Raw genomic sequence first — 26,272 nt, 5'->3', positions numbered from 1 at the left:
GCGGTCACTTGGTCCAAAGTCAGAGCTTGAAAAGTAAACCGACGCTCCAGAGTTTAAGTTTATCTGTGTCCTCTCTATTCTTTCCAGTTGTTCTCCGTTCCTCTGGAGATCCTGGAGGAGATCTTCCAGAATCTACCTCCCCATCAGGTGGTTTGTGTTTGTCGGCTGGTGTGCCATCAGTGGGGGGAAGTGGCCGACAGCGAGTCTCTGTGGCGAGAGAGATGTCGACGAGAGGGATACCGCCTCCGCGATGCTTCCACAATTCCCAAAGACTGGAGGTTGTTTTACTTCTTGTGCAAGAAGAGAAGAAATCTTCTCAAGAATCCAAAAGGAGATCGTAAGAAGCCGCAGAACTCATTTTACTCTGCTTCTGTTCTTTTCCTGCTCAATAACAAATTAGCTCTTCAGAAATAATTGATCTCACAACCCTCCTCTTTGTTTTCATAGAGAAAATGAAGAACTGGCAGATACTGGAGAATGGTGGCGATAACTGGAAAGTGGAGGGAGTCATGGTGCCACATCCGAATGAGACCGTCCAGCAAAACTTCGTGACCTCTTACGGGTCAGTATTCACCAGCAGTGGCCCCAGAAAGCAAATGGCAGTTATGCGCTGTGCAACATTCCGGTTGTGTTGCAGCTAAAATCCTCTCTGTTGTCTGCAGGATGTGCAAGAAGTCGCAGCTGATTGATTTGGCGGTGGAAGGTTACAACCCATTGTTTATGGATCACTTCCAGCCAGACATCAAAGTATCTGATTGGTGAGAAGGACACACATGAAGAACTCTCGCAGCTCTAAATCCTGATGATCGGTCACGAACCCAATTAAGTCAGTTCTTCAAGTCTTCCTCTTTGTTCGATTACGTTAAAACTTTGACATGCTTTTCATACATCCACGTAACGTTGTAGTTGCGAGGCTCGTGTAAAGGCTCATTGCATATAATACAGCCCCCCCCACATGAAGAGAGGCAGGCTATTTGAACAGCTTATGGTGCTGGAATGAAGTCTGCTACATGTACAACGAGAAAAATAACACAGATAAATAATATAGCGTAGACTATTTCAACATACTGATTTGTGTCGACAACAGAACCTCCATTTATCTATAAATGAAGGAGGCAATAGTTTGCCATGTGTGTGACAATGAGACAGTATGTGATTTTAAAGTTCCGAGTCTCATAGTGCAACACAGAACATACGTTTGCCTGTGAGTCGTTTTTGCCAAACGAGGATTAACAAAAGATGCTTTAACTGTAACTATTAAAAATAATTAAAAGCAATAAACAAAACCTATCAAAAACATACAGGAATGTGTTTCCACTGAGGCTGCGGACCCCTGATCTATGTGCGCATGCTTTCGTTGTATTAGGTATGCCCCACGATGGGATTGTGGCAGTGAATATCAGATCTGCGTAGAGTTGCTGAATCAAAGAAAGAAGCCTGTCCAGACGTTTGCTCCTGAGACGGTTTACTTCGAGCAGTGGAACGATCATCAATGGACTCAGGTGAGTACAAAGCGTGAGGCATTAATTGACGAGATGAAGTTGAGGTACTCGAGGACAATTCCAGACTTACCGAGATGTATTTTTCAGATGACCCATGTATTCCAGAACTACGGAACAGGAGTGCGGTTCATCCGTTTCACCCACGGAGGCAAGGACACCCAGTTCTGGGCGGGGTGGTATGGAATTCGTATCACCGACAGCTGCGTGGAGATAAGTCCAGCAATGGACACATAGAGCTTAGTCATTCAGCGACTGCCTGCTTCCCGCCTCTGCATCAAGAAATTCTAAATTGCACCTTATTTTGGGAAATTGCACCAATTGTTATTTTGCTTATGTAATCTGCAGTAATTTTACATGTTCAAGGAACATCTTGTAAGAAGCTATGAATACTGTATGTGCATCAGTTTCTTTATGAAATGTCATTTTTGTAAAACTCCCAATGCCGCACCGTAACAAGACATACATGTAGATTTAGAGTCGCATAGCACGCTTTTATGATATGCGGTTCATGAGTTAAAGCAGTTCTGTACAGCACAACTGAAACATTTTTGTCGAATTGAACATGTTAAAAAATACTATTCTAGATCATGCAAATCTGAGATTATAATAAAATCACTCAAATAAACATTGAAATACCGTCCATGGCATCGGGTTTCAAATTTTGAGGTTAAAAAATGATCCAATTTTCCCAAAGAGCCTCACACACACACACACACACACACACACACACACACACACACACACACCTTTGCATCGAGGTTAGTCGTTTCAGTACCAACACGTCGTTATGGTCCATGACATAACAGCCGCATCACAATCAGTTTCAGGTGCATTAAACGGTAAATCCCCCTCCATATTCAACATTCCTAACTTTTAATGAAAACTTAATGCTTGAGTCAGAATTCAATCATTTTGTGTTCAGTGTTTTTGTACAACTGGTCGTAGAAGTCGTGAGGAGAAGATGCCAGATAGAGTAAGAAGGCAGCTTTGCTGAGCAGACTCTTGGACTGAACCATCTGGCTCTGTCTCAGGACGATAACACCATGAAGTTTTATGAAGGCACCTCTGGGTGCTGCGACGTCATTATTTAAACATCCACGATAAGGCCAGAATGAAGGCAAAATAAAAAGCCGATCTCTCAGATCAGAAGGGATTCTGTGTATGAATATGAACACTGCAGCACTAAAACAAACCAGCCTTAATGGACATTCTATTAATCTTTGCACTAACCTGTAAATGCGTAAGTTATGATGCTAAAAAGTTGTTGGAAAACTATATTATGTGGAAAATGTATACAATGTCACAACATTTAATCATGTAACCAGACATTAGTATTTGAAGTTAGGTTTATTCATAATACTGGTTTATCGTGGCGCTTCATCACAAGCAAGATACAATACAACTTTGATGTCAAATTGAATAAAAACCAAAGAGTAACTCGTTCTCTCAACATTTTCCTGGTTATTTTGTGTTCAGCGTCGCTTCATTTCCTCCAAATCTTTATTTGTAATGCACACATTGTATTCAGTCAATAAGTTATGAGTTATTCTCACTGTATGTACAAATCAAATTCAAGCCCGTCACAATACAGGCACGGTTCTAGTAAAAGACAAATGCAAACAGTGCGAGTTCAGTCACTCAAAACTCTTCACAGGGTTTCAAACTATGTATAGCATTTTTGAAAGAAGGGTGTTCACTTTAAAAAACAGTTCATTAGTCTGGAATCCTCCAACGTTCATCTACTACAACTTCCGATACGCATTCAACACACATTAACTCACTTGTCACAAAAAGTAAATGTCTGGGAAACTGTTGTGCTCCAACTCCTTGCATATAGTTTGATGAATTGACAACTTTTTTTTCATTCCCACGTCTTTATCAGCTTCTGACGAGTGTCAATTTATAAAGTTATATTTTTGGCAAACTAGAACTACGATGGGAGTTTAGCCTAGAAGTGTCATGTGTCAAATATTTCTCAGATCCGCCCAGAGGCTCTGTTGGCTGACATTGAACATGAAATTATGTATATATAAAAAGAAAAAGAGTAAACTACGGAAACTTTTATTAACACTTTAAGAAATTAATTTGTCTGTTTTTCTGTGACAATGCCGTGTCAGCCACATGCAGTCTTGTGCGACAGGGTTGAACATATAGTACACATGATAAACTTCAAGGGAATTACTTAAAGAGTAAGGAATAGATGGAGCACACACTAATACATGACTGGAGCCGCTCACTAACCCAACACACTCAGCTTGTTTGAGTATTACAGGGCCCACAATAAAACTATTAAAATACCATTTCATATTGTTTTCTTTTGGAATCACACTTCTGCAAAATGAACTCTAAACATAATGCGGTCAAACTGAAACTGCATTTAATTATGTCACCAACAGCTTGTTGATGTGTACAAGTATTCAGTGTTCCCATCATGTAAAACCATTTCAACGGCATCAAATCATCACAAGTCACTCCATCTCAAAACCACGTTCAACACATTGAATATGTATTTAGGTTAGGCTAAGTCAGTCAGAAGGCAAATATGTCACAATATCTTAACTCATGTTGGAATGTGCTTGTGCAACACACCTCCTCAGTACTGTTAACCTAGATTTGGAAACTGGTGTGGAGAAGGCTGCGACGGAACTTAGAGCAGAACGCATTTACGCCTTTTCTTAGGTTCAGGAGGCTCCAGGGCAGCCAGTATTGCCTCATCAAACACATTCTTTAATCCTTTCTGTGGAGATAAAATATTAATATTCAAAACAGGGGCTGTGCTCCAAATACATATTAGCATCTTCAGGGAACTAATAGCAAAAGAAGGCTGGGGTAGAAATGGGAGCAGGGCAATCAAACGTTTCCTTTATTCAAATAACATTATACAAGATTCCTTCATGATCAAGTTGTCCGAGTAAAGACAAGAAAAGGCTCATGGGGGAATTTATGATGCTGCAGTAGAAGAAGAAGAAGAAAAAAAAAAAAGGTTACTACTGTCTAAGACGGATTGTGGCAGAAATGCTTTGGAGGTAAAACTGATGCTGAATAACAAACAAATGCATTCATGTCCAGTTTCACAGACAACAGAAAGAAGAACTAAAGGTTGGCACTCTTGTTATATCAGGCAGCATAATTGTGATTAGGCCAAGTTGAAAAGAAAGCACGCATGAACAGAAAGGGGGGAAATAAAGTTAATGGGCACAAAGTTGTTTTTTTTTTAAGTTTAAAAGAGCGTTGTGGTTGTTTTAGTGACAGACATCTCTTTGCAATGAGTAAGCAGCAGACAATCGAGAGGCAAAGCTAGATGCAAGGAGACATCAGAACAAACAGCATTTTCTCTTTCTCTGAGTTTCAGGGGGCTCTAAAGCGGCTAGGATAGCCTCGTCAAATACGTTCTTCAGTCCCCGCTACAGGAGGAGGAAAAGAAAGGAGAAAGACAGGCACACAACACAGAGTTAGATGAAGGTTGTTGTTTTTTTTTTTTTTAGCCAAATGCTGTTAGCAAAAGACAAAAGGCAACGCGTGTCCACCCCGGCTAGGAAACTGACAGTCAGGCACATGCTTGCCATGCTGGCTTCAAGCGCTGTTTACTGGAAGCTCTTACCTGTGTTAGGGCTGAGCACTCGACATATTTGACTGCCTTAAGGTCCCGAGCCAACTTTTCTGCCGTCTCAGGGGTGATCGGCTTCTGTTTGTTCTTAGCGAGCTTCTCCACGGTAGAGGGGTCATCGCGCAGGTCGATCTGAGTGCCTACCAACAGGAACGGGGTCTTGGGACAGTGGTGAGTTATTTCAGGAACCCACTGGAGGGAAAAAATAAATAAAACACACACGGGATAACTCATCACCAAAAAGGCAGACACACTCATTTACAAGTGATGCTACATGTAGGACGTTATGCATGAAAATGCTATTAGCTAAACTCTAGATTTGTAGATCAACACAGACATAGATTAGAGTTTAATTGTATGAAATATGCCGTGCAAGCGGTTTAATTTCAGATATTTGGAAAGAGGATGTTATTAGATTTGTGGGTGAGCAATCTCACTGCACTTGATAAACACTTTGTACTCACCTTTTCTTTAACATTCTCAAACGAGGAAGGTGAAACACTTGAGAAACACACTAAGAAGACATCTGTCTGTGGGTAGCTTAGTGGTCGTAACCTGTCATAATCCTCCTGTCCTGTAAAGAGACAACACTACAAATTAGCTTATCATGTGTCAGACAAGCAGATGTACTTAACTCCATTAGGAATATAATTAAAAAAGGAGTAAACATAATCTTACCTGCTGTATCAAATAAGCCAAGGGTGTACGGTTCACCCCCAATCATTACAGTTACTGCATAGTTGTCAAAAACCTGTGATACAAGAGTGAATGGAATGTTTATGTTTCGTTCAAGGGTAGCTTTTACTTTACTTTCTGAACCTGTCAGCATGCATCGGACTCTGAAACACACCAAACTCACTTACTGTAGGTACATATTCAGAGGGGAATTTGTTCGTGGTGTATGAGATCAGTAGGCAGGTTTTTCCCACCGCTCCATCACCCACCACCACACATTTGATAGTCTGCATCTCTGTACTTTTTTTTGATTCTGCTGGGAATGCAGTTAGCTGTTGGGAGAGGTGATAACTCGTTAGGACATTTAATGTGTTTGGATTGTTGTTGTAACATTGGCTCTGAACTCATTACGTTTATCTCGGTGTCTGCCCCAACGACAGCTTTGATTAAGCAAGGGGGTCTAAGGGAAAAAAGGCTTCGTAAGCTAGCATTAGCTAACGCTGGATAAATGTCACACCCCATCACCAGAACTGTCTGGAGGCTAACGTTAGCTATTGACAACGTTAACTCACTTGCATCAACACTTTATTATCGAGCTAACTAGTATTTTTAAATTAGGCAATATATAAATCACACAATATCACACTACCCAGCTTATTGAACGCGTAGTGACGGTGAAAATGTATTTGTTATCGGTTAGCAAGCTAAGCTAACGCAGTGCTAGCAATCACTAGACAATGCTAGCTAGTTAGCTAGCTTAGCTAATGTTAGCTTGCAAAGTAACGCTAGTTCACTCGCTGTATCTCAGTCCCAGCTAACAAGACGAAGCATGAAAACATATATCCGAACTCCTATCTATACTAACATCAGTCAGATAATTGTTTTCGTACGTACCAATGTCCCTCCGCTAGCTGACGTTAGCTGTCTATTTCGCCGGGCGTTGGCACCAGCGATCAGCGGCAACTTGCTACACTCGGGGAGAAGCTAAGTGAAATCCAGACATCAACTGTCAAGGTAGAGAGAATAATACCGGTTATCACCTTCAAAATAAAACATTTAGCATGCGTACCTAAATATTAGACTACGTATTATTTTAGAAAGACAGGAACTACACTAACAAATTATAACATATTTTTAATCAAATCTAAAGTTTTTTATTTGAGGTACTTCGTCCCCATATGCAGTTTTCATATATTGTAGGCACAGCGGTGGAATGTAACTAACTTATGTTTATTAATTAAAAGAAAACTGTGCCTGTGCTGTCCATTTTGAGGTAACTTAATTGTAGGCTACTTTACTTGAGTATTTCCATTTTATGCGACGTATTGGATGCCAATACAGTACTTTTTACTCCACTACATATATTTATATTTGAGTCAAGGCAATTGCATTTATATAACCCAATATCCCAAATCCCAAATTTAAATCAAGGGGATTTACAAACCGTTGGCTACGACATTCAACTCCCTCTGTCCTTACTTAGGACTTTTAGTTGTGTGCTTTTATTTCATTTTATTTAGTTTTATTAGTTTTGGATATATATTATATATTAGTGTTAGTCCTTCCCATCCCAATTCTAATGTCTGAATAACTTTAAGACATAAAAGTGAATTGCTCTTTTAGAAGGTGTACATGTTTATGCTAATTATTATTATATAAGGGGCATAAAGTGTAATAAAAATATAATTTTGAAATTATTTTGTTTAACAAATGTAAGACAGGCCTAACCGTTTATTCATACAAGCCTGCACTTGTTTTCGTTGTGCTTTTATTTTGAAAGCTAACTTTCTCTGGTTATGGTGGCTGTCTTGACACGAGTTCATGCCAGTGGTTCCTGCAGCAGAAGTGGTGACATCACCTCCTAAATCCCTCACACCCTCTTCTAAATTTGAGCTCCACCTCTTCCACACTAAATCTACACGCTGCAATTTAAGTAATTTGAGTACGAAACATGTTTTTTTATACATGCACTATATTGTGTGTATTTAGCTGAGCTGTTAAATACAGAAAAATATGAAAACATGTACAATACAATAGCCCTGAAATGAATACTGCATTACTGTAATGATCTTTTGTTGTTTTTATTGTTTATAAGTTGACACAATCCTGTGATATGTTTTAAGGGCACAGCTACTTTGCTATAGGCCTCTTTGTGGAAGACAGTTGTGCATGTCACAGTAGAAAAAGCACAGGTGCAACTAATAGAATGACCGATGGCTGAATTCCTTTATTGCATGCTGGCTCACTGTCACACTGATTGCTTTACTGGGGCACATGAATAGGAGAGAGTCGTTGTTAATGTTATTAGTAACAACTGTGCTTTATATGACAAGTCTGCTCTGAAAAAGACCTCAAAGGCGTTTTTCTAATGTTTTGTCCCCCCTCATTTACATGCATGAGGGTGACAGAACAACAAAAACAACATATAATGCAATCTAATAACGCACTGCCGGAGACTAAATACTTCAGTACCTCTTTGACAGGTATAAACTGAACATTGCTTTGCAAAAAATAAGGATTATTGCATTCGATTGTACAGGTTTGTCTAATAAAACTGTGAATATATGCGGCTCTATGTGCTGTTCTCTGAAAGCACAGACCAGCAGACACAATTATCCAATACCTTGCCGCTACAACCGGCAGGGTAATGAAATCTGCTTGACAAGGTTGACAAATCACCAGTGCCTCTTTGAGAGAATAAGTCACATTTTCTGGGGGATTTTAATATAATTTAGCTTTGATTTGTGACGGTCCCTCCTCCGTTCGTTGGTGGCTGCAGAGCTATTGGAGGGTAATCAGTGACATGGGACACACCTGGGCCCGGTAAACCCCTTTAAGCAAGAGCAGCAGCCAGCAGTTTGGGCAGATGTCCGCACACCACACATCTCTGCATTGTGGCTTTTGGTGTCTTTTCCTTGTTTTTACAGCGTAAACATCCATGCAGCACATTTTACAGATCAAATCCTTTTCAGACTTCACAGATTCCTCCCATGGATTTTTTACAAGTATAAATAAATTACCTTGCCTTCATTTTTGCGTTTCTGCAACGTTTCAGATCTTTGGAGCACTAAACCACTGACTGATTTTGGTGGTTAAATTATCAACCTCTATTGTCCATATAAGACCTGAAAATATGTTAAATGAAAGCCAAAAGCCTCACTTCTCCAGGGGTGCCAATTTTAAGATGATTGGATATTCAAAAGTTGGAACCAAAGTTATCCAAGGCCCTGGCACCAGAATTAATTTAGGTTTTAATCATTTATACTAAGAAAAAAAGAAGCCGAAAGCCACTTTTTGACTTTGGTTTATTTCTCAGTTTAATTCACCCACTGATAGAATGTCCACTGGAGGAATAGTTTTGTAGCCTGCAGTATAAATTATATAATATATCACCTATAACTTTCAACCACAGATGTTTCAAATTGAAGTTGTTGATGCCGCCGTATTTTTGTTGCAGTCGTTATCCTCCACTCAGCGATGTGTGTTGATACCAAACAACACAACATTAGAATAAAGAGGATCCAACGCAGCGTCGCCCACCAACTGGTTCAAACACACAAACAAAATAAGGTTTTAAAATACTTTACTTTTGCTCATGGCACATCATCTCATATATTTTATTAATTTGATTGATTATCAACTGCTCTTAATGTTTTTATCAACATTCCACTGAATGACTATTGGAAAGTTCAGTATATTGTCTCCGTAGATTCTTCTCACCTTATTTCATCTTGTTCCGGAATAGTCGTGGTGGTTGTTGTTATCACTGTGGAAAAAAATACTTTGCATTAAACGTCAACAAACTACTTTTACTGACTGATCAATCCTGTCTACGACAAACTATGTTTAACCATCATATGGGCCCAATATTCCTTGACTGAATATATATGTTGGCCAGCCACATCACCATGAGAACAATAAATTAAACTGTTTGCACATTTCAATACTGTTATAAAATGTTTTTGTGTTTTTTGTAAATGATGTAGGTCCCAGACCTTCTGTCCCATTGAGGGACAGCAAGACTGCTGTAATAAGAATTTTAGTTTGTTATTGGAAAATATGATCTAGATACTGTTTCAAATGGTTTTACAGCCTGCAAAAAGATATAATGGGCGTAATAATTCATATTTTAGTTTTCTTAGAGTGAAAAATGCAGTTTCCCTTTTGTTGGTTAGTTGCAACAGACATTTTTTGTCCATAATGTGGAAGTCAAAATTGTCTTTGACTTCACAACACATGAAAAGAACACAATTTGAGGACAGACATTAGCAACAACAAAAAACACAATTTCAAGGAAAATGACTTTTAGATTTTAGTCAACTTTAGTCGCCTACAAGTGTGAGTCAGTTTCTGAGTTTTTGTCTTTCTGGGTCAGTAAAACATTATGAAGCTATTAGTATACCTGTGTTGGAGACGCTGAGCTTGACACCGCTGAAGATGTTCCTTCCCTGTCTGGCGATGACACACCAGTACATATCATCATCACTCGCTCCGAGAGAAGTGATAGTGACAGTGAAGACTCCTGCCTCCTTATCATCTGCAATGGAGCTTGTGCCTTTTTGTCGCCCCCTGGGTGTTTTCACCACTATGTCACACAGCTCATATATCGATCCTTTGCACCAGTACTTTGTGTAGTCTCTGAACTGACTGTCGTACTGACAAGAGACTGTCACAGATCCTCCGTATGTTCCTGTCACCACCTCTGGAGCCGACAACTGGACTGAGTCCACAGCATGCTTTGTTAGCCAGAGGAGACAGAGAACTGGAGCTGGATAATACAAAAAAAAAACACAGGTGAATCGGTCTTTTCAAGTTTCTCGAGCATTACACAGCGACAGTATTTTTAAAAAAGCTGCTCTTACCGTTGAAGAGGCCAAGAGATACCCCTGAGGTCTTCATGGTGAAAATGCAAAGAACAATGGGAAGCAGAAGCAAAGTGTGCAACATTGGCTAGCTTCCTCTTATGTTTCCTATGTTGTAAGATTTGGGCAATGATGTGATTCATGTGATTTGATTAAGCTTGTGTTTGCATGGTTATTGTTGTGTTGAGATCCCACAGCCCATACATCTTTCTCTTGTGTATCTTGTCCATCTGTGTGGGTACTTTAAGGTGCATGGGAACTGCAAGGCCAGTTTGTTTACTTAAACAGTAGGTGGCACTAAAGACCATTAGAGGAGGTATTATGTTTAGTACACCCTCTATCATCCTCTTTATTTTTCTTTTGTGTATTTTAGGAAGAAAGAAGAAGCTTTGATATTTCATGTGCATATCACATCCACAGCGTTTGACTTTGTTGTTCTCTGAGGTGCAGTCCCGTCCTATGTTTAGTTTTGCTACAGTTCATGTTATACTTTGATTTGTGTCACATCATCTCTCTCAGTGACAGCTAACATTGCACTGTTACAGTGTTTATAAGAACAACCAACGCAGACTTTAAATGGTTTCAGTCAAAATTGATACATATATACATGTAGATGTAGCAATTGTAAGGAAAATATTTATATACCAAATCTTACTATATGTATATTATCATTGTGTACTCTGAACTGAGTTTGTCCGAGAGCAGAGGCACAACACAGTTCACATTAAGGTAGCCTGACACGTCTTTTCCAAACAAGAGTATACTGAACTTCATGCTGCATATTTTATTACGTTTTATTACAGTCTGTAAAATTTACAGTCTATATATTACACTACATACTTACAAATGTATAGCAACAAAGATAAATAGATTCTCTGAGTTTTGGAAAAGCTGGAATGACTTTAATGTGTTCTTAAAGGTCAAGCCGCATTGGAAAACAGAACTATGAATGTGACGCATGCGCTGGTGCTGAGTAACTGTGAAGGTTACGACACCCACAGGCACAAATCCGTTTTTGAAAACTTCCCTAATAACTTCATTTTATTAAACCTATTAAAAAACCTATATGCATAGGATAGTTTTATCTGAAACAAATAACCTCCACTACTTATTCTTAAACTCATTTTAAGTTTGTGAATTTTCAGGCTGCTATGATATGTCATGATATGTGACAGATTAGCCTTTGATTTGCACTTCGGGGAAAACATCTTAAGCGCTAAACTTTCCTAAGATGATGAAGTGACCTTGGTTAAAACTTAAATTGGATTGTTTTTCACTTTAAGTGAGAAAATCAGTCGGTAAATGAACCACTTTCAGTCCCCACAACATTTGTTTCGACGCCTTTTTTATTTTTGACACGCCATGTTTGTTTTGGAAAAGCAAATGGCATTACTTCTGTCTCTAAGCTTCGGCTCAGCCAAGGTGTTTTTCCGCTGACACCAGCATATCTTTTTTAAGTATTACATAAACTGTTAAAGATAAAGAAGGCTGCATTATAATGGAATTGAAATGATTAGATAAGTTCTCCATTTTCTATGTGAATGCTTTTGATTATAATGCAAATCCCTGTTCATGACATATCACGATCCTCTTTTCAGCGTGATTAGAGTTGTCAAACATATTTATCATCACATATCTGCAGTCTAAGTAGTTTTACAAAGGCAATTTTGCCCTGGTGCTTAAGCGAGTTGACTTCTAATGCTTTATGTCACCGCTGAACGGAGACGGGGAATTTACTGCGTGACATGAAAGGCATATTTGATAAGATATCATATATTCAAGCACTGTAGTCAAATTAATAAACATCTGTCTTTCCTCTTGTTTAGCTGTGCATGCATAGATTATCCCTTGAAAACATTTACATGTTTTTCTCTCTGATATGAGATACGAATATGTATTGTCAAGTCAGGCATAATTGGTGAAATGTAATTATCTACATCCCAACCAAACATTTGTGACAAATTCTTCAATGTTCTTTTGGTGTTTGTGCAACGTTTAGATCAAGCCGGAACCTTATTTTCTGCATTGTATTTGCTTTTTTGGATTATGCTTGTTTTGGATAAATGAGTCCACACAAGGAGAAAGTGGGCCTGTGGAGACCATGCCTGAAAGTGTGATAAGTAATCACATATTACTCCCTAAGTGAGCACGTTTGTCCCAACGTGAGCAACGCAGATGTCCCAATTTGGTTACATTTGAGCAAACTTGGACTGTATAAAAGTGAGTACACCTGTTAGATGACCTCCTTGTACAAGGTAGTCATGGGCAAAGTGCTGTTTGTGACGGGTAAGTCAGTGCTGCATTATGTGCACATGGTCTCCTTGTAATTGCTAGTTCCAGGATTTGTACAAACAGTATATTGCAGCCATCTGGAGAGGGAAATTTTGAGCACTATTATGAAATGTCTTTTTACTGAAAGATAACATGTGACTTATAATCATACAGCTCTGGCCCTGCTGCAGCTTGGTAAGCCGTCTATGAATATGGGATACAGTGTGCATGTTTAATTTCCTTTTTTTTTCGGTCATAAATTGCGCTACCGTAGGTGTTTGGTCGTTAATAATAAACTTCTTTTGAACCAAAGGCTCATCTTTCATACTGTCATGCTACTTCACAAACTGGGCACAGTACAGACCACCTCCAACCATATTTATGCCCAATGACATCAACCCATGCCTGTGTACCCATCTTCTGTATGCCTTCGCCACCATAAAGAGCAACCAACTGGCCACCTATGAGTGGAATGATGTGGAGCTTTACAGTCAGTTCAACGCCCTGAAGAACAAGTGAGTTACTGTCTCCTCTTGTATAAAAGGGAAAAAAAACAATTCAGTTTCACTAATAACGCACAGTTAGGAAAGAAGGTGTGTTTTTAGTTGTCGTTGCATTGTAAAATGTCTGATTCCTTTGGCAGGAATGGCAACCTGAAGACTCTTCTCTCTGTCGGAGGATGGAACTTTGGCTCTACAGGGTGAGATGATCTACAGATATCGGCAGATATCAGCTCTCTAAATGGTGGAAATCTTCTGATTTAATACATTTATTTCTGTTCCCACATTAGATTTTCACAAATGGTTTTGAGCCCTACCAACCGTCAAACTTTCATCACCTCAGTCATTTCATTCCTGAGGAAGTATGAGTTTGATGGGCTTGACGTTGACTGGGAGTATCCAGCCAACAGAGGAGGATCCCCTCAGGAGAAGCAGTACTACTCTGTTTTCCTGGAGGTTGGTTAATTGCTCAGTTTCAGGTTTATTTTTTCACCCAATTCAATTTGAATAATTCCATACCTGATAGCAAATCTAACTGCTCAAGCTTGTCTCAAATGTTTTGGGCCAGGATAAATCCCTGTGGGGCTTCCACTGCGCCACTGAATAAAATATACATAAAAGCAACAAACGGACAACCTGACCATTTTACAAATCACGGATTCTGAATTGTGGAGTTCAGTTAATACTAAATATTTTATATCTGTTGACATTCAACAGGAGATGAGAGCCGCCTTTGAGAGTGAGGCCAAGCAGAGCAACAAGGCTCGACTTCTGTTGTCTGCTGCTGTGGCGGCTGGAAAGAGCAACATTGATTATACTTATCAGATTCCCAAGCTTGGCCAGTAAGCACTTAAAGCAATATTTGTGCTGTGTCCAATCTGATCCACAGCAACATTAATGAGTCACAGTGGAACAGAACAACTCTAATTCTCAACCTTTTTAATTGAAATCATCAATGTAACCTTGTTAAATGTCGCCTCTGTGTTGTCCACACCCAGGGCCCTGGACATGATCAACGTCATGACATACGACTTCCATGGCTCCTGGGACCCCATGACTGGCGAGTGCAGTCCCCTGTTTAATTAAAGGCGGAGAGGACCAGGGTGGTTTCATCTATTTCAATGTGGTGAGTACTTGAACATCCTCACAACTAAATTCACCAAAACTGGGCTTGTGTAAAGAAAGAATACACCTGCGAGCTTTATCTGCAAATATACATTTTTCCAGTTCCAGAGCCACGTATATTTCCCTTTTCTTTGTCCCAGGACTATGCCATGAACTACTAGAAGAGCCAGGAAGCTGATTGTTGGTTTCCCTACATATGGCAACACATTCACTCTTAGGAACTCTGCTAACCATGGTGTTGGAGCCTCCATTGCCCATGCTGGAACTCCTGGAAAATACACACAAGAGGCTGGAGAGCTCGCTTACTTTGAGGTGCGCTTTCTTATTATTGCATTAAAGTCATAGAGAATAAGCTTGAATGTTGATGGCGGTTCAGTGTTAGTTAATATTCTTCTGTAATTCTTGATGACAGAGCAGGTTGGTTTTTCACAGTGTTAAACACTCGAGGCTGTCATTAATGCACTGCTTTGTGAAATTACAGATCTGCGGCTTTTTGAAAGATGGAGCTACTGAGGTTTGGAACCAGGCCCAGGAAGTGCCATATGCCTATAAGGGAAACCAGTGGGTGGGCTATGACAACATGAAGAGCTTCCAGATCAAGGTAACAGAGCTGCACAGAATACTTGTTCTACTGTTTGACAGGCCAATCTGTTTGCTGCAGTTAATTAGCTCTGAGCTAAAAATGTTCCCCACTCTGCATAAACTGTTGAGATTAAATAATATAAAATGTGAAAGTTTTCCCTCTGTGCCACTGCATAATGTGACAGGAGCAAATGTGTTAAAATACGACTATTTGATCCCCTGTTTTCTGTATGTCGGGTCCTGCTGCAGTTACCACAAGTAACAAAATGCTTTTTTACAATGCCCCGCTCTGGCTGTCTGTAGGTTGACTGGGTGAAAAAGAGTAACTTTGGAGGCGCCATGGTGTGGACCCTTGACATGGACGACTACATGGGCACTTTCTGTAACCAGGGAAAATACCCACTGATTAATGTTCTCAAAAAGGGCCTTAATCTGGAACAAGCATGTAAGAAATGTAATACTTTTGTCATTGGTGATCAATGTATAACACGATGAGAAATATGTATTATATTAAATCATTGATTTGTTGTGTTCTTCAGCCTGCGCCCCTCCTGCCACTCCCCTTCCTCCAATTGCAGGAGTGAGCGGGACAACCGGAGGCAGCTCTGGAGGAGGCTCCAGCGGCGGCTCCAGCGGCGGCTCCAGTGGCGGTAGCTCCTCTAGTGGGAACTCGGGCACCAGCGGCATGAACAGCGGGTTCTGCGCTGGAAAGAGCAGTGGCATGTACCCCGACCCAACAAACAAGAACCAATTCTACAACTGCAGCAACGGCAAGACCTACTTTGCGAACTGTGCTGCTGGTCTGGTCTTTGACACCTCCTGTTCTTGTTGCAACTGGGCCTATAGCTGAAGTTATAGATTGACTTAACTGTTCAAAGGCCGGATGACTCTTTTTTACATTTGTTCTTCATTCTCAGAGGCCAATTTCTTTAAGTACAAAGTCCTTCCCTCTGCATTGGATGTTTAACAGTGTAAAACCTGAGGCTGTCCTCTTGACTATTTCATTCTGAAAGCAAAGAAAATAAACATTTGAATCATTGCATGTGTGTTTTCTTTGTTGTTACTTATAAAATGCGGTGTCAGAACTGTCTCTGTATCGGTCAAACCCACACTATGTTCACCATATCAGTATAATTGTTTAATACACATGTTATATAGTAATCCATGTACATATGCCAAAAGATATGCAAACACACAACAATATGAAAACAAAAGATTACAATTAAAACGACAAACAGAAAACAATTGAAACTGAAAAAAAGTATTTAAAAGTATGCTACAGATAATCACAATCCTTGTATTGAAGATTTCAAACCCGGATGAAATACAAAACACAACAATCCACAATTTGATAAACACTGTCTTAGATTGACAGAATAAAAATGAAAGAGTTTGAACTATAACCTCTAACAGTAGCACACCATCTACTTGGCAAACATGTGTCATTTCCAGCACAATAACAATAACACAGTTTTATTTTTGGTCGGCTTTGGTAAAACATCCTTGAAGATAAATTGTTGTAATACTTCATCTCCTACAGTAGCCACTAAAGGACAAAACACAGCTGCTTCCCCTCTCAGCTGCTCTCTGGCTCAGCTTTCTGCTCTGTTTGGGTCGATCCATTCTGCTCTGCTGCTGGATCCTCCACCATGGCTGACTTTTTCGTCGTTCCTGTTGGGATGCAGAGGGAGTATGAGTGGGGATTGATGAGTGTGAAATGAATGAAAAACAAACCAAAGACAGCAGTGTGTGAGGGCGCTTGGCTAATACTGCACCTGTGAGGTAATTTCTGTGCATTCGATGGAACAGCAGGAGACCAATGAAGAAGATAAAACCAAAGCAGGCGATTATCATTCCGCACAGCAGGAAGCTGTAGCTGCCTTTCGTCTGGATAATCTGGGGATGAGACAGAGACAAGAAACTGCTCAGCACAAATCCAAAATCTCTGCTGGGCTTGTTTTTGCAATTATAAACCTATTTCTCAACTGCGCACACTATTTTTCTACAATAATGGAGATACTCATCAGACTTACTGAGCCAACCAGAACCTGCATTACCATCTCTCCCATCCCTGCACTTGTCACCAGCACTGACGTTGCACATCCTGCAAAAAAAGGAATGCACGTTTTATTTCCTCTCCTTGCTTTGATTCCATATTTGTGTTGTAATTATTGTGCTGTAAACACATCATTATACCCTGATACTCAAGGATGTCTTCAGTATAGGCGAGCATACAGGGGAATATGCTACTGAGGAAAAGTCCACATAAAAAGGTCCCGACAAAAAGAAAGGTGGTGCTCGTGTAGAAAATAAGCAGCATCAAGACAGTAACAATGGCACCTGCCTAAAAAGAAGAGCGAGAAATATCAGTTAGGTGTTTGACCTTTAAGTTTCTTTGCGCATGTCCCATCTACAACGGCACTCTGGATGTTTTCTAGGCCTTACCAGGTTGAACATGAGCAGTCTCACAGGCTGGAAACGGTACGAAAGCGGAATGGACAAAAGACGGCCGGCAGTGATCGCTGCCCAAAAGATACTGGCCAGGTAACCAGCTGTCTTATTTGGCAATGACATAGGTGGTCTCACACCGTAAGTGTAGACAAAGCCGGCATATGCACCCTGGAAAGAAAAGGCAGATTCTGTCATCTGCTATGCTTTCTGACGTTTATGTGCACCCCTCACTCACCACAATGCCATCGGTCATGAAGAGCACCATCCCACCGAGGATATGAATCATAAAGAAGGATACTGGCAGCCCGCGCAGGTTATCATTCTGACAGCAGCTAAAGATATTCCCATGACCTGTAACAGAGCGCAAGGGTCACACAGATTGTAACACACAAAATGGCATTTATTGTGATTTTTTTTTTCCAGTCTAAGCCGACTGAAAATCCGCTGAAGAATGTATGACTCATCCTAAAATACGAGTCCTGTGTATAAAGCACTTCTTCCATGTCTTTACCTCCAGCTGCATGTTCCTTCTGCTCCACTTCTGAGCCCTCGGCCCCCTGCTGGTTCTCCATTGCTAGTTCATCTTTGTCCAGAAGACGAGGCGTGCCGGGGCAACATGGGATAAGTTGCTCCCGATACATCAGGAACAGGACTGCAAGGGGCACGGGCAGCTGAGGGTGCATAATGAATATTTTTTGCCATTAACTAACCATTAACTAAAAATATCAGATTAAGAAAAAAGAGTATTTCTTCTCTTGCAAATCTACTACTGTAAATCTGTCCAACGTCTCACATTGATCAGCGCCATGATCCAGAAAGCATAGTGCACATTCGACTCCCCTCCCTCGTGAGGCAGGGAGCTCTCATTTATGTTGTGCGCTGCAATCGGACTGTTTCTCAGCAGGTTCCTGTGATGAAGCACGATCTCAGTCTCATTCCCTGTGTGATTCCCACAGCCCGTCTCGGAGAGGAAAGGATCTGCAATCAGTGGGCTCACTAGGGCTCCGAACCCAATGAAGAAATGAAGAGCCTGTGAAAATGTAGAAGACAAAAGCCAGAAATGTGACTTACTGTGTTTTTTATTATACAATTGGCTCATAAAAGTTCTATTAATTATTCACCAAATGCAAATGCTATCATGTCAGATTCCTACAGGTGAGGTACAGGTACTACTACTTATTCACCTGTAAGAAAACTGCCGAATCCCTCTGGTAGATGGTCACCAGTTGGATGTTAGCGATGGTGTCAATAATGCCCATCGCAAACCCAGACACGGCCATGGCGATGGCAAGCAGGAGAACATTATTGCACAAAGGGATGATGGCAAATATTACAGAGATGGTGAGAGCAGAGACAAATAAGGCAGCTAGAGCGCTGAACAACCTTTAAACAAGAGAAGAGACATCAAGGTTATAATGGCAGTGAATTGTTTCCAGATTATTCGTGCACACCGAACACCTGCAAAGCAGAGTCTGGGGGAGGGATACTCACGTCCTCTTGAAAATACCACCAATAGAGCTGCCAATCAACAAGCAGAACTGCTGGGCAAAGAATACCCAGGTAATTTGACTAAGTGTGGAGTGTGTTTGACATTGCAAGTCCAAAATTGTGGGTCCAAGGAAAGCAATGCAGAGTCCAAAGCTGAAGAAAACACTCCAATAGGTCAGTGTGTGATGGGCATTCCTTTTGAATAGAGTCACGATCCGCTCATCCACAAACATCTTGACCACAGCAAAGATAGATGTAGCTCAGTGAAACAGACTGACAGGGATTTTACTCACTACCAAGTATCACACTCTCAATATGTGATGATGTGTGGATGGTTTTTTTGTCGGAAAATGAGTTTCTGGATCTCTTTTAAAGCTTTTAGCGCCCTCCTCTTTGGATTGCTTAACTGAAAAGGATGTCCTTTTTAGTTAATGGGTGAAGTGGAGATTCTTCCAACAATAATATGACTGATGAATTGTGTCAATGATTAGCAATGAATAAGAGTCTGTGTTGAAATGCTAGCAGAAAATGTGCATTTAAATGTCAGGGCACTTCCAACCATATCACTGGAAAATGTATCATCAAGGAAGCAATTTCTACCTTGACTATCTTGCGGTACTTATTGCTAAATATTACATAACGTGTTCATCTGTGACTGAGACATCATTTAATTATTTATTGTGATGAAACACACCTTTTTTCGCAAGCAATCTTGTCTATGTTTAAATTATTTTCAAAGACCTTTGTTCAATATGCTGCTGAATATATCCAATATCCAGTCTATTACATGTACCCACAATGTTTCTAATTATTTATCCACATTACAGTAATTTTATCCAAAATGACTTACAATTCAGATTCTATCACATTTCTATGCACCGTAGGCACAGCCACGGGAGCAATTTTTTAGGGGTGCTGGGGATCGAACCACCGAAGGACGGCCCTGTTCTCCACTTAGCCACAGTCCCTACCCTAAAGTGACTCTTTATAGCCACTGTCGCGATGTGGCTCTATGGATGCCGATGCCGACCTTGTCGGTCAATGCAATTCTTTGATCCAGACTGACTAACAACTATGGACTACCATGAAATTTGGTACAGATATTCATGGTCCCCAGATGATACTAAACTAAGACTTTGAACTTGGTAAACAACATACATGCCAAACATCAACGTGTTAGCATTGTCATAATAGAATAGAATAGAAATAGAATACCTTTTTATTGTCATATACATATACACAAAATTTGACCCATCCCTGTATATAGGGAGCAGTGGGATGCCAATGATAGGCGCCTGGGGAGCCGGGGGTTCAATGTCTTGCTCAGGGACACTTCGACACACAGTCAAGGATCGAACCGTTGACCTTGCGGTTACCAGACAACCCTCTTAAGCCAGTGAGCCACGGTCACCCCCAGACCAATGTTGGCACACTGTCTTTATATATGGCATTTGGTGATGTATTGTAGACGGAGATCTGAACTGAATTGAATACAGGTTTGAGGTTTCAATAATAATTGTTATCAAATTTAATCGTGCATCTTCTTCTTGTTCTCATTTTTTTTTTCTTGCTGGCATGTGTGTGTGTGTGTCCGTTTAAAGTTCAGGAAGACCACTCAGGATGGACAATATATGCAACATGACACTACAATGTTTAGCTTGACCCCATTTGAGGACGGACGTCAACCTGAGAAGGAACTGGCAGATACTGTACATCTCAAGGCTATCGCATAATTTAGATATTTGGAATTCTTGCACTTAATTGTTCCTTGTTCAATTTTATATGTATTTTATATGCGTTGTATTACTTGGCCGTCAGTGGGATGAATAAAAGAAAGGGCTTAATACCTAATCCCTTTAATGATTGCATGGGAGAAGCAAAGCTCTACCGGTGATGGCCAAACATGGGCTTCCGGCAAAGTTGAAACAAGGGAAACTAAAGAAATCACAATACAGTCTAATTATTAAAACTGCAAATGTAGGCATCTTTAAACATTGTATGGAATACTCTGACACCATTAAAAGCTCCCTGAGTTATATGCAATATTCATTTGCATGATGATGACACAAATCTTTATGTGTTTGATTTACTGGATCATTTTTTGCTGGAACTGTCTCAGGCCTCTCATCCAGAGTTGGCTGAATGTCAGCCTATGGAAATGAGACAGAGAGATGTAAGGCAATGTCGTTTTTGTCCACTTTAAAGCCCGTCAGTGATGTCTTATCTCCTCATGTGGCTGCCATCAGCAAGCCCTGTGTATTGTGCTCAGTGTGTTTAAGAGATAGAGAGAGCAACAATCTCGTTCCATAGATTATCAATTATCTTGAAATAAATGTTGCTTTCTTGGTACTTAATTTGCTACTTGCAAAAGTATGATGCATATCCATATTCTCTGTCTTATTTTAAGTTACTTGTGACACATTTTCCTGTGAGTGTATCTGTCTACACAGTGAAGCATATGCCAGGATCCCACAGTCTACCAGCTGTGTAACTGATTTGCCAACATGCCCTGCTCGGTGGAGATGGTGGTCGGGGACTAAAACCTGAGAAATATGTGTGTTTATACAAAAGGCATTCATTAACATCCGCTTCCTCTTCTGGAGATATAGCAGCACAAGATGACTTCTCCAGGTAATTGTCAACTAACACAATCCTAGAGGCGTGCAAGGGGGGTGTTAAAAATCTACTGAAGTAGGACATCTGTTTTTGAATCAACATATCATTTACACAGGTTAGATTAAGAAGAGGAACTGCATGTGTTTGCGAATTAAAGAACACAAAATTCTCGAAAATCGGTGTACTTGAGGAAATGAGTGGGTGAATAAGATGCTCCACATTTTATAAAAGTAAATGTATCACTTGATTTATTTATTGTATTTTTGTTGAACACTTTTACACCCCCCTCCAGACAAACACTATGCTTGGAATGATAATTTGTGCTGCTCCGCAAAATAAATTCAGTAACATTGCCAGAAATTCTTCATGTCCAGTCCTTCACTCTCTTTGAAGAATATGCAAATATTGTTAATCTTGAAAGTTGAACTGCTGGACACAAGATGTTTCCAATTTCACTGAAAAGTGTCTATGCACCAGAGGCTTCAACTGTGCACATTGCACTTTTCATCAATAGTACTCAGAGACATGTTTCCCCTTCGGCAGATGAATGGTAAAACAGCCTTCTCGTGTCAAACTCTGCACATACATCAGCACGCACAGTGACGCTCAAACACCGAAGTGAAATAACAAAGTAATGCAACACATTTTTTAGGAGAGCATTTTCTACACACAGTTTCAACACTAGATGGTGTAAAAGTATTGCATTCATCCACAATTTAAGGCAAAATACATCCGGTTTGCCTCTATGGGAGATTGTTACTCTCTCTATCTCTTAAACACAACGAGCACAATACACAGGGCTTGCTGATGGCAGCCACATGAGGAGATAAGACATCACTGACGGGCTTTAAAGTGGACAAAAGCGACATTGCCTTGCACCTCTCTGTCTCATCTCTATAGGCTGACATTCAGCCAACTCTCGATGAGAGGCCTGAGACAGTTCCAGGACAATGTGAAAGGAATCATAATCTGATTTTTCTCTCTGCTCTTCCCCCAGCATATACTTCTTTTTTGTGTCAAATCTGTATTTTACCAGGTAACTCTCATTTTGATGAGAAAATCTCTTTTCCAAGAGAGCCCTGGCCAAGACGGCAGCAAAGTGTTTCAAGCAAGATATACACAGACGTACTAGTTAATACACAGTCACATGCCCAGGAACACAGACAGGAGGAAACAGAAATAGCTATGGAAGCAATTACAAACTCTTATTGAATTGGCCTCCAAACCCTTCACAAAGTGTTTAAAAGTTCTAACTGGGATCAACTGCAGGTCTGTGTGCAATCGGTTCCAGGCTGCAGGGGCGGACAGCATGAAGGTCTATTTCAGTGCCAGCCTGACGGACAAACAGTAAGATGGTGCCATTTGATCACAAACAACAATAACTACTTTTAGGGGAGATATACCCAGAAAGATAGGAGGGGAGCAGACCAAGGATGGACTGAATATGTGCCAGTGAGTAAGTCTGTGCAAAGCCAATGAAAGCCACAACACTGTGTGAGCCTGCAGAGAAAAGCACATGCTGCAATATAATATAAAAGAATAATAAATGCCATGGATTACATGCTAATACCTCCAAAGCCCACTATATTTCTTCATAAGCCTGTGGATGTGTATATTTAATAACACGTGAGAGACCAAAATAAACATTTCAAGGTCTTTGAGAAGGAGGAATTCACAGTTACTTGTCAAGTTAGACAGTGATTTAGTGAGTATATGCACAAGTGAGGGGATTAGCTATACTTGACATGATACAGGCTCCTCTTGGAGCAGTAAGACATGTAACTGTCACATATCTGTATTTCTCCAGTCAGTCCCCGGCAGCCCTGGATGGAAATGCCCTGCAGTGTACCCCCAACACATCTCCTCAGGCCCAAAATAGAGCCAAGGATATGTGGTATGCAAACAGACATGGCTGCGGGGCAAAACAGTTGTATTCTTCGAGGCTCTGGGCTGTCAAACTAGCTGCTAGGTGGTAGCAGTTAAAACATAAAGCACTTGTGAGGGTTGGTACATGAGCAGATAAAAAGTCATCAAATTATTCGAGGACTTTAATAAGAGAGAGAGAGACAAAGAAAATGAAGTGTCACTTTCACGTGAAATCATTTCTATGAAACTGATAAGGGAGCATTCTCTGAAGGCTAACTCTTTGCTTTTTAAAAGTAGGAAGAAACCAATCCGAAGATGCTAAAACAGTGACGATGAAGGGATCTTATTTGTAATACAGACTAACATCTTTACCACTGTTTTCTTAAGAATAATATATAATAAGGACAGCCCCACACCACGTCTGCTAATATTTATATTTCATTTGCCAGTTATGTTTTGATGAGAAACAAGCACTGTTCTTCAACTGCTGGAATTGCTTTTTGTACGGCTTACAAGTCGCATGGAGGTGGTCGAGGTGGATACACTGAAGACCAGCGTTCGTACCATGAGGGTGGCATGTGATTAAGGTTTTATGGTTTTGTCTACATGTCAATAAAATGTAGACTTGTCCTGTCAAGAGTGCGCTCAAGCCACTGTTGAATATTTAACCAAGCCCATGATATGTACCTTTAAAGGATAGGTTCACATTTATCAGTTTTTCTTGGTGTGATCATTCATCCTATTGACATTTATTTAACGAAACGTGACTTTGAATGATAACCACCTAAACTGAGACTGCTGACGCATCACATTAGTTTCAGCTACACTTTAAAATGTATTTTTCTTTTGCACAGAACGAGGATTGGGCGTTTCGTCTCCCATCATTAAGATTGAAAGCGCATTAGAAAGGGATCTTGTAGGGGAGGAATGATAACAGCAAGCAAAGCTTGTACCAGTGTTCGTACAGCTTGTTTCACAGCCCACTTGAAGAAATGTGAACCTATTCTTTAACCAAGTTCTGTGTGTGCCAATACATAACCCTAACAAATGTTGAATCATGTTGCTACATGCTGGTTTTGTCTTATAAGGAAAATGAACAAAATACACAAAGAACAGTTAGCAGATACTTTCAGTATCAACATTTTCACCAATTTTTCTAATTATGTTGATAGGAAAGGCATTATATTTTCTAACAAATCGTATTTGCTGTTGCACATTATTACATAAACACGACGACAGGGTTGGACAGCAGCAGAAATGGGAGATCTTTTGATACGACTCCAGAGTTATCATGCATCTTAAAAGAATTGTACTCTGTGTGCGCATTAGGTCTTTCTTTCAGAATGTCATTTGAGTTTTGTAGTGTATTGGACTGAGCGCAGAGCCTTATACTCCAACAGTGGCTTTAATATTATGTGAATAGTAGTTTAAGTTCAGTGGAGCGTTGATGCTTATCCAAAGGCTTCAATCAGGAATCCCCACCCAGAATTCCTAAAAGAGCGCCCAGCCGATCACATCTGGAGCCCTCCGAAAATAATGGCTTCTGTCAGCAAATCCCTACTCTATACTGTAAATGGAGCAGACTATTGATCACTGTTGTATTGGCTAATTATGCTTCAATGCTTAATGCTGCTGGTCTTACAGTGAATTGTTTATCAGAGGCCAATTACTTTTTCTGTTTCTGTATCTACACGTTCAGACCGCCTGACATCATCTTAAACCTCTACAAAAACAATAAATGACATAATATAATTCTACATTACATCACTGCTAAAGGCTCAGCAGGTGTAAAGCTGACATTAAATCCTTGGAGTGGGATTTAAGGGTGTAAGGTAAGCTCTGCTTTAGTTACAACACACCCTGGGATGCATCACTCATCAAGTGCCACTCAAGTCCAGCTCACATGGTTTACAGTAGGGCTGCAACCGATGATGATTTTTATTATCAATTAACTTGGAGAATATTTGGTAAACAATGGTTAAGAAACTAAAGATATTTAGTTTAGAAGATGAAGAAAACAGTTGTAATTGTGTCTTTAAAAATGACTCAAATGATTAAGTGATTGTAGAAACTGTTGCAGATAAAAATAAATTCCGATCGACTAGTCGTAGTTCTCGTTCACCCCACCGTCACTTTGTGAAAACACAACTGCAACCTCTTCAATGGTCCTATTCAGTTTCCAATCTACTTTCTCTCCTGATGTCATGCAGAAAAGAAAAGAAGAGTTGCATCCTCTGTGTTCGCAAATCATCTTAGACATTATTTATTTGTTGTTTGAAACCTTGCAATGGAGAAAGCTGTTTAGAACTGTAACAACACTCCACTACAGAGTCTCCTGTACCCTAAAACATGAAATGATACAAACCAAGAAGAAAGGCTGCAGAATTATTGAAAGTCGAAGCTCAAGGCCAACAACAGAGAGACAATCAAATGGGTATGATTTGATGGGGAGGTTGCCACTGCAGCAGATTTTCTCCTCCCTTATGATTTAGCTATAATTCTAGGAATCATTGTAATCTATTGTGAACAGCTGACTAAACAGTAAAATCACAAGTAGCCTAAAAAAAGGATTCATTTGAAGAGCGTTTTTTCCTGAAATGGACGTGACAGAGTTCTAGAGAACAGACGGCTTAGCCAACACAGGAATAGAAATCAACCACCGTGCCCATTTACATGGATGAAATGCTTTGTCAGTATATCAGCACAGATAATAACTTGAGCCGTGAT

The 26,272-nt window shown here is 40.2% G+C and overlaps 4 protein-coding genes and 1 pseudogene across 5 annotated transcripts in view; 2 read left to right on the top strand and 3 right to left on the bottom strand.

The window, feature by feature from the left end:
* LOC116382066 (F-box only protein 6-like) overlaps positions 1-2,952 on the top strand; it is a 3,899-nt gene extending 947 nt beyond the window's left edge. The window contains exons 2-6 of the mRNA XM_031844748.1: positions 88-337; positions 448-562; positions 663-758; positions 1,367-1,502; positions 1,590-2,952. Coding sequence (XP_031700608.1) covers positions 88-337; positions 448-562; positions 663-758; positions 1,367-1,502; positions 1,590-1,736 — 744 coding nt within the window. The 3' untranslated portion in view covers positions 1,737-2,952. The remainder of the gene's footprint in view (positions 1-87; positions 338-447; positions 563-662; positions 759-1,366; positions 1,503-1,589) is intronic.
* LOC116382068 (cell division control protein 42 homolog) lies at positions 2,831-6,785 on the bottom strand. Of its 2 annotated transcripts, none has more exons than XM_031844751.1 (6): positions 6,679-6,785; positions 5,973-6,116; positions 5,788-5,860; positions 5,574-5,683; positions 5,104-5,301; positions 2,831-4,239 (listed from the first exon to the last, which is right to left on the bottom strand). In XM_031844751.1, exons 2-6 carry the CDS (start codon positions 6,075-6,077, stop codon positions 4,150-4,152), a joined length of 576 nt encoding a protein of 191 aa, XP_031700611.1. In that variant the 5' UTR covers positions 6,078-6,116; positions 6,679-6,785; the 3' UTR covers positions 2,831-4,149. The 2 variants fall into 2 exon arrangements, with proteins under 2 accessions (XP_031700611.1, XP_031700610.1); XM_031844750.1 differs by lacking the exon at positions 2,831-4,239 and adding an exon at positions 4,343-4,906.
* Positions 6,786-8,159: 1,374 nt separating this feature from the next.
* LOC116382067 (CMRF35-like molecule 3) lies at positions 8,160-10,715 on the bottom strand. Its single transcript, XM_031844749.1, has 4 exons — positions 10,647-10,715; positions 10,187-10,552; positions 9,505-9,550; positions 8,160-9,327 (listed from the first exon to the last, which is right to left on the bottom strand). The coding sequence occupies exons 1-4, from the start codon at positions 10,681-10,683 to the stop codon at positions 9,174-9,176; spliced, it is 603 nt and encodes a 200-aa protein (XP_031700609.1). The 5' UTR covers positions 10,684-10,715; the 3' UTR covers positions 8,160-9,173.
* Positions 10,716-12,907: 2,192 nt separating this feature from the next.
* Positions 12,908-15,974, top strand: LOC116382598 (acidic mammalian chitinase-like; annotated as a pseudogene).
* Positions 15,975-16,700: 726 nt separating this feature from the next.
* mfsd4ab (major facilitator superfamily domain containing 4Ab) lies at positions 16,701-19,296 on the bottom strand. Its single transcript, XM_031845779.1, has 10 exons — positions 19,067-19,296; positions 18,760-18,958; positions 18,369-18,605; positions 18,087-18,246; positions 17,811-17,926; positions 17,570-17,743; positions 17,321-17,468; positions 17,158-17,228; positions 16,900-17,020; positions 16,701-16,795 (listed from the first exon to the last, which is right to left on the bottom strand). The coding sequence occupies exons 1-10, from the start codon at positions 19,294-19,296 to the stop codon at positions 16,701-16,703; spliced, it is 1,551 nt and encodes a 516-aa protein (XP_031701639.1).
* Between the last annotated feature and the right edge of the window lie 6,976 nt (positions 19,297-26,272).

The sequence above is a fragment of the Anarrhichthys ocellatus genome, unplaced genomic scaffold (genome assembly GCF_004355925.1).
Source record: "Anarrhichthys ocellatus isolate YVR2014 unplaced genomic scaffold, GSC_Weel_1.0 scaffold5, whole genome shotgun sequence".
Taxonomy (NCBI): domain Eukaryota; kingdom Metazoa; phylum Chordata; class Actinopteri; order Perciformes; family Anarhichadidae; genus Anarrhichthys; species Anarrhichthys ocellatus.
The sequence above is the reverse complement of the archived record's forward strand: the minus strand, read 5'-3'. Positions and strand labels throughout refer to the sequence as shown.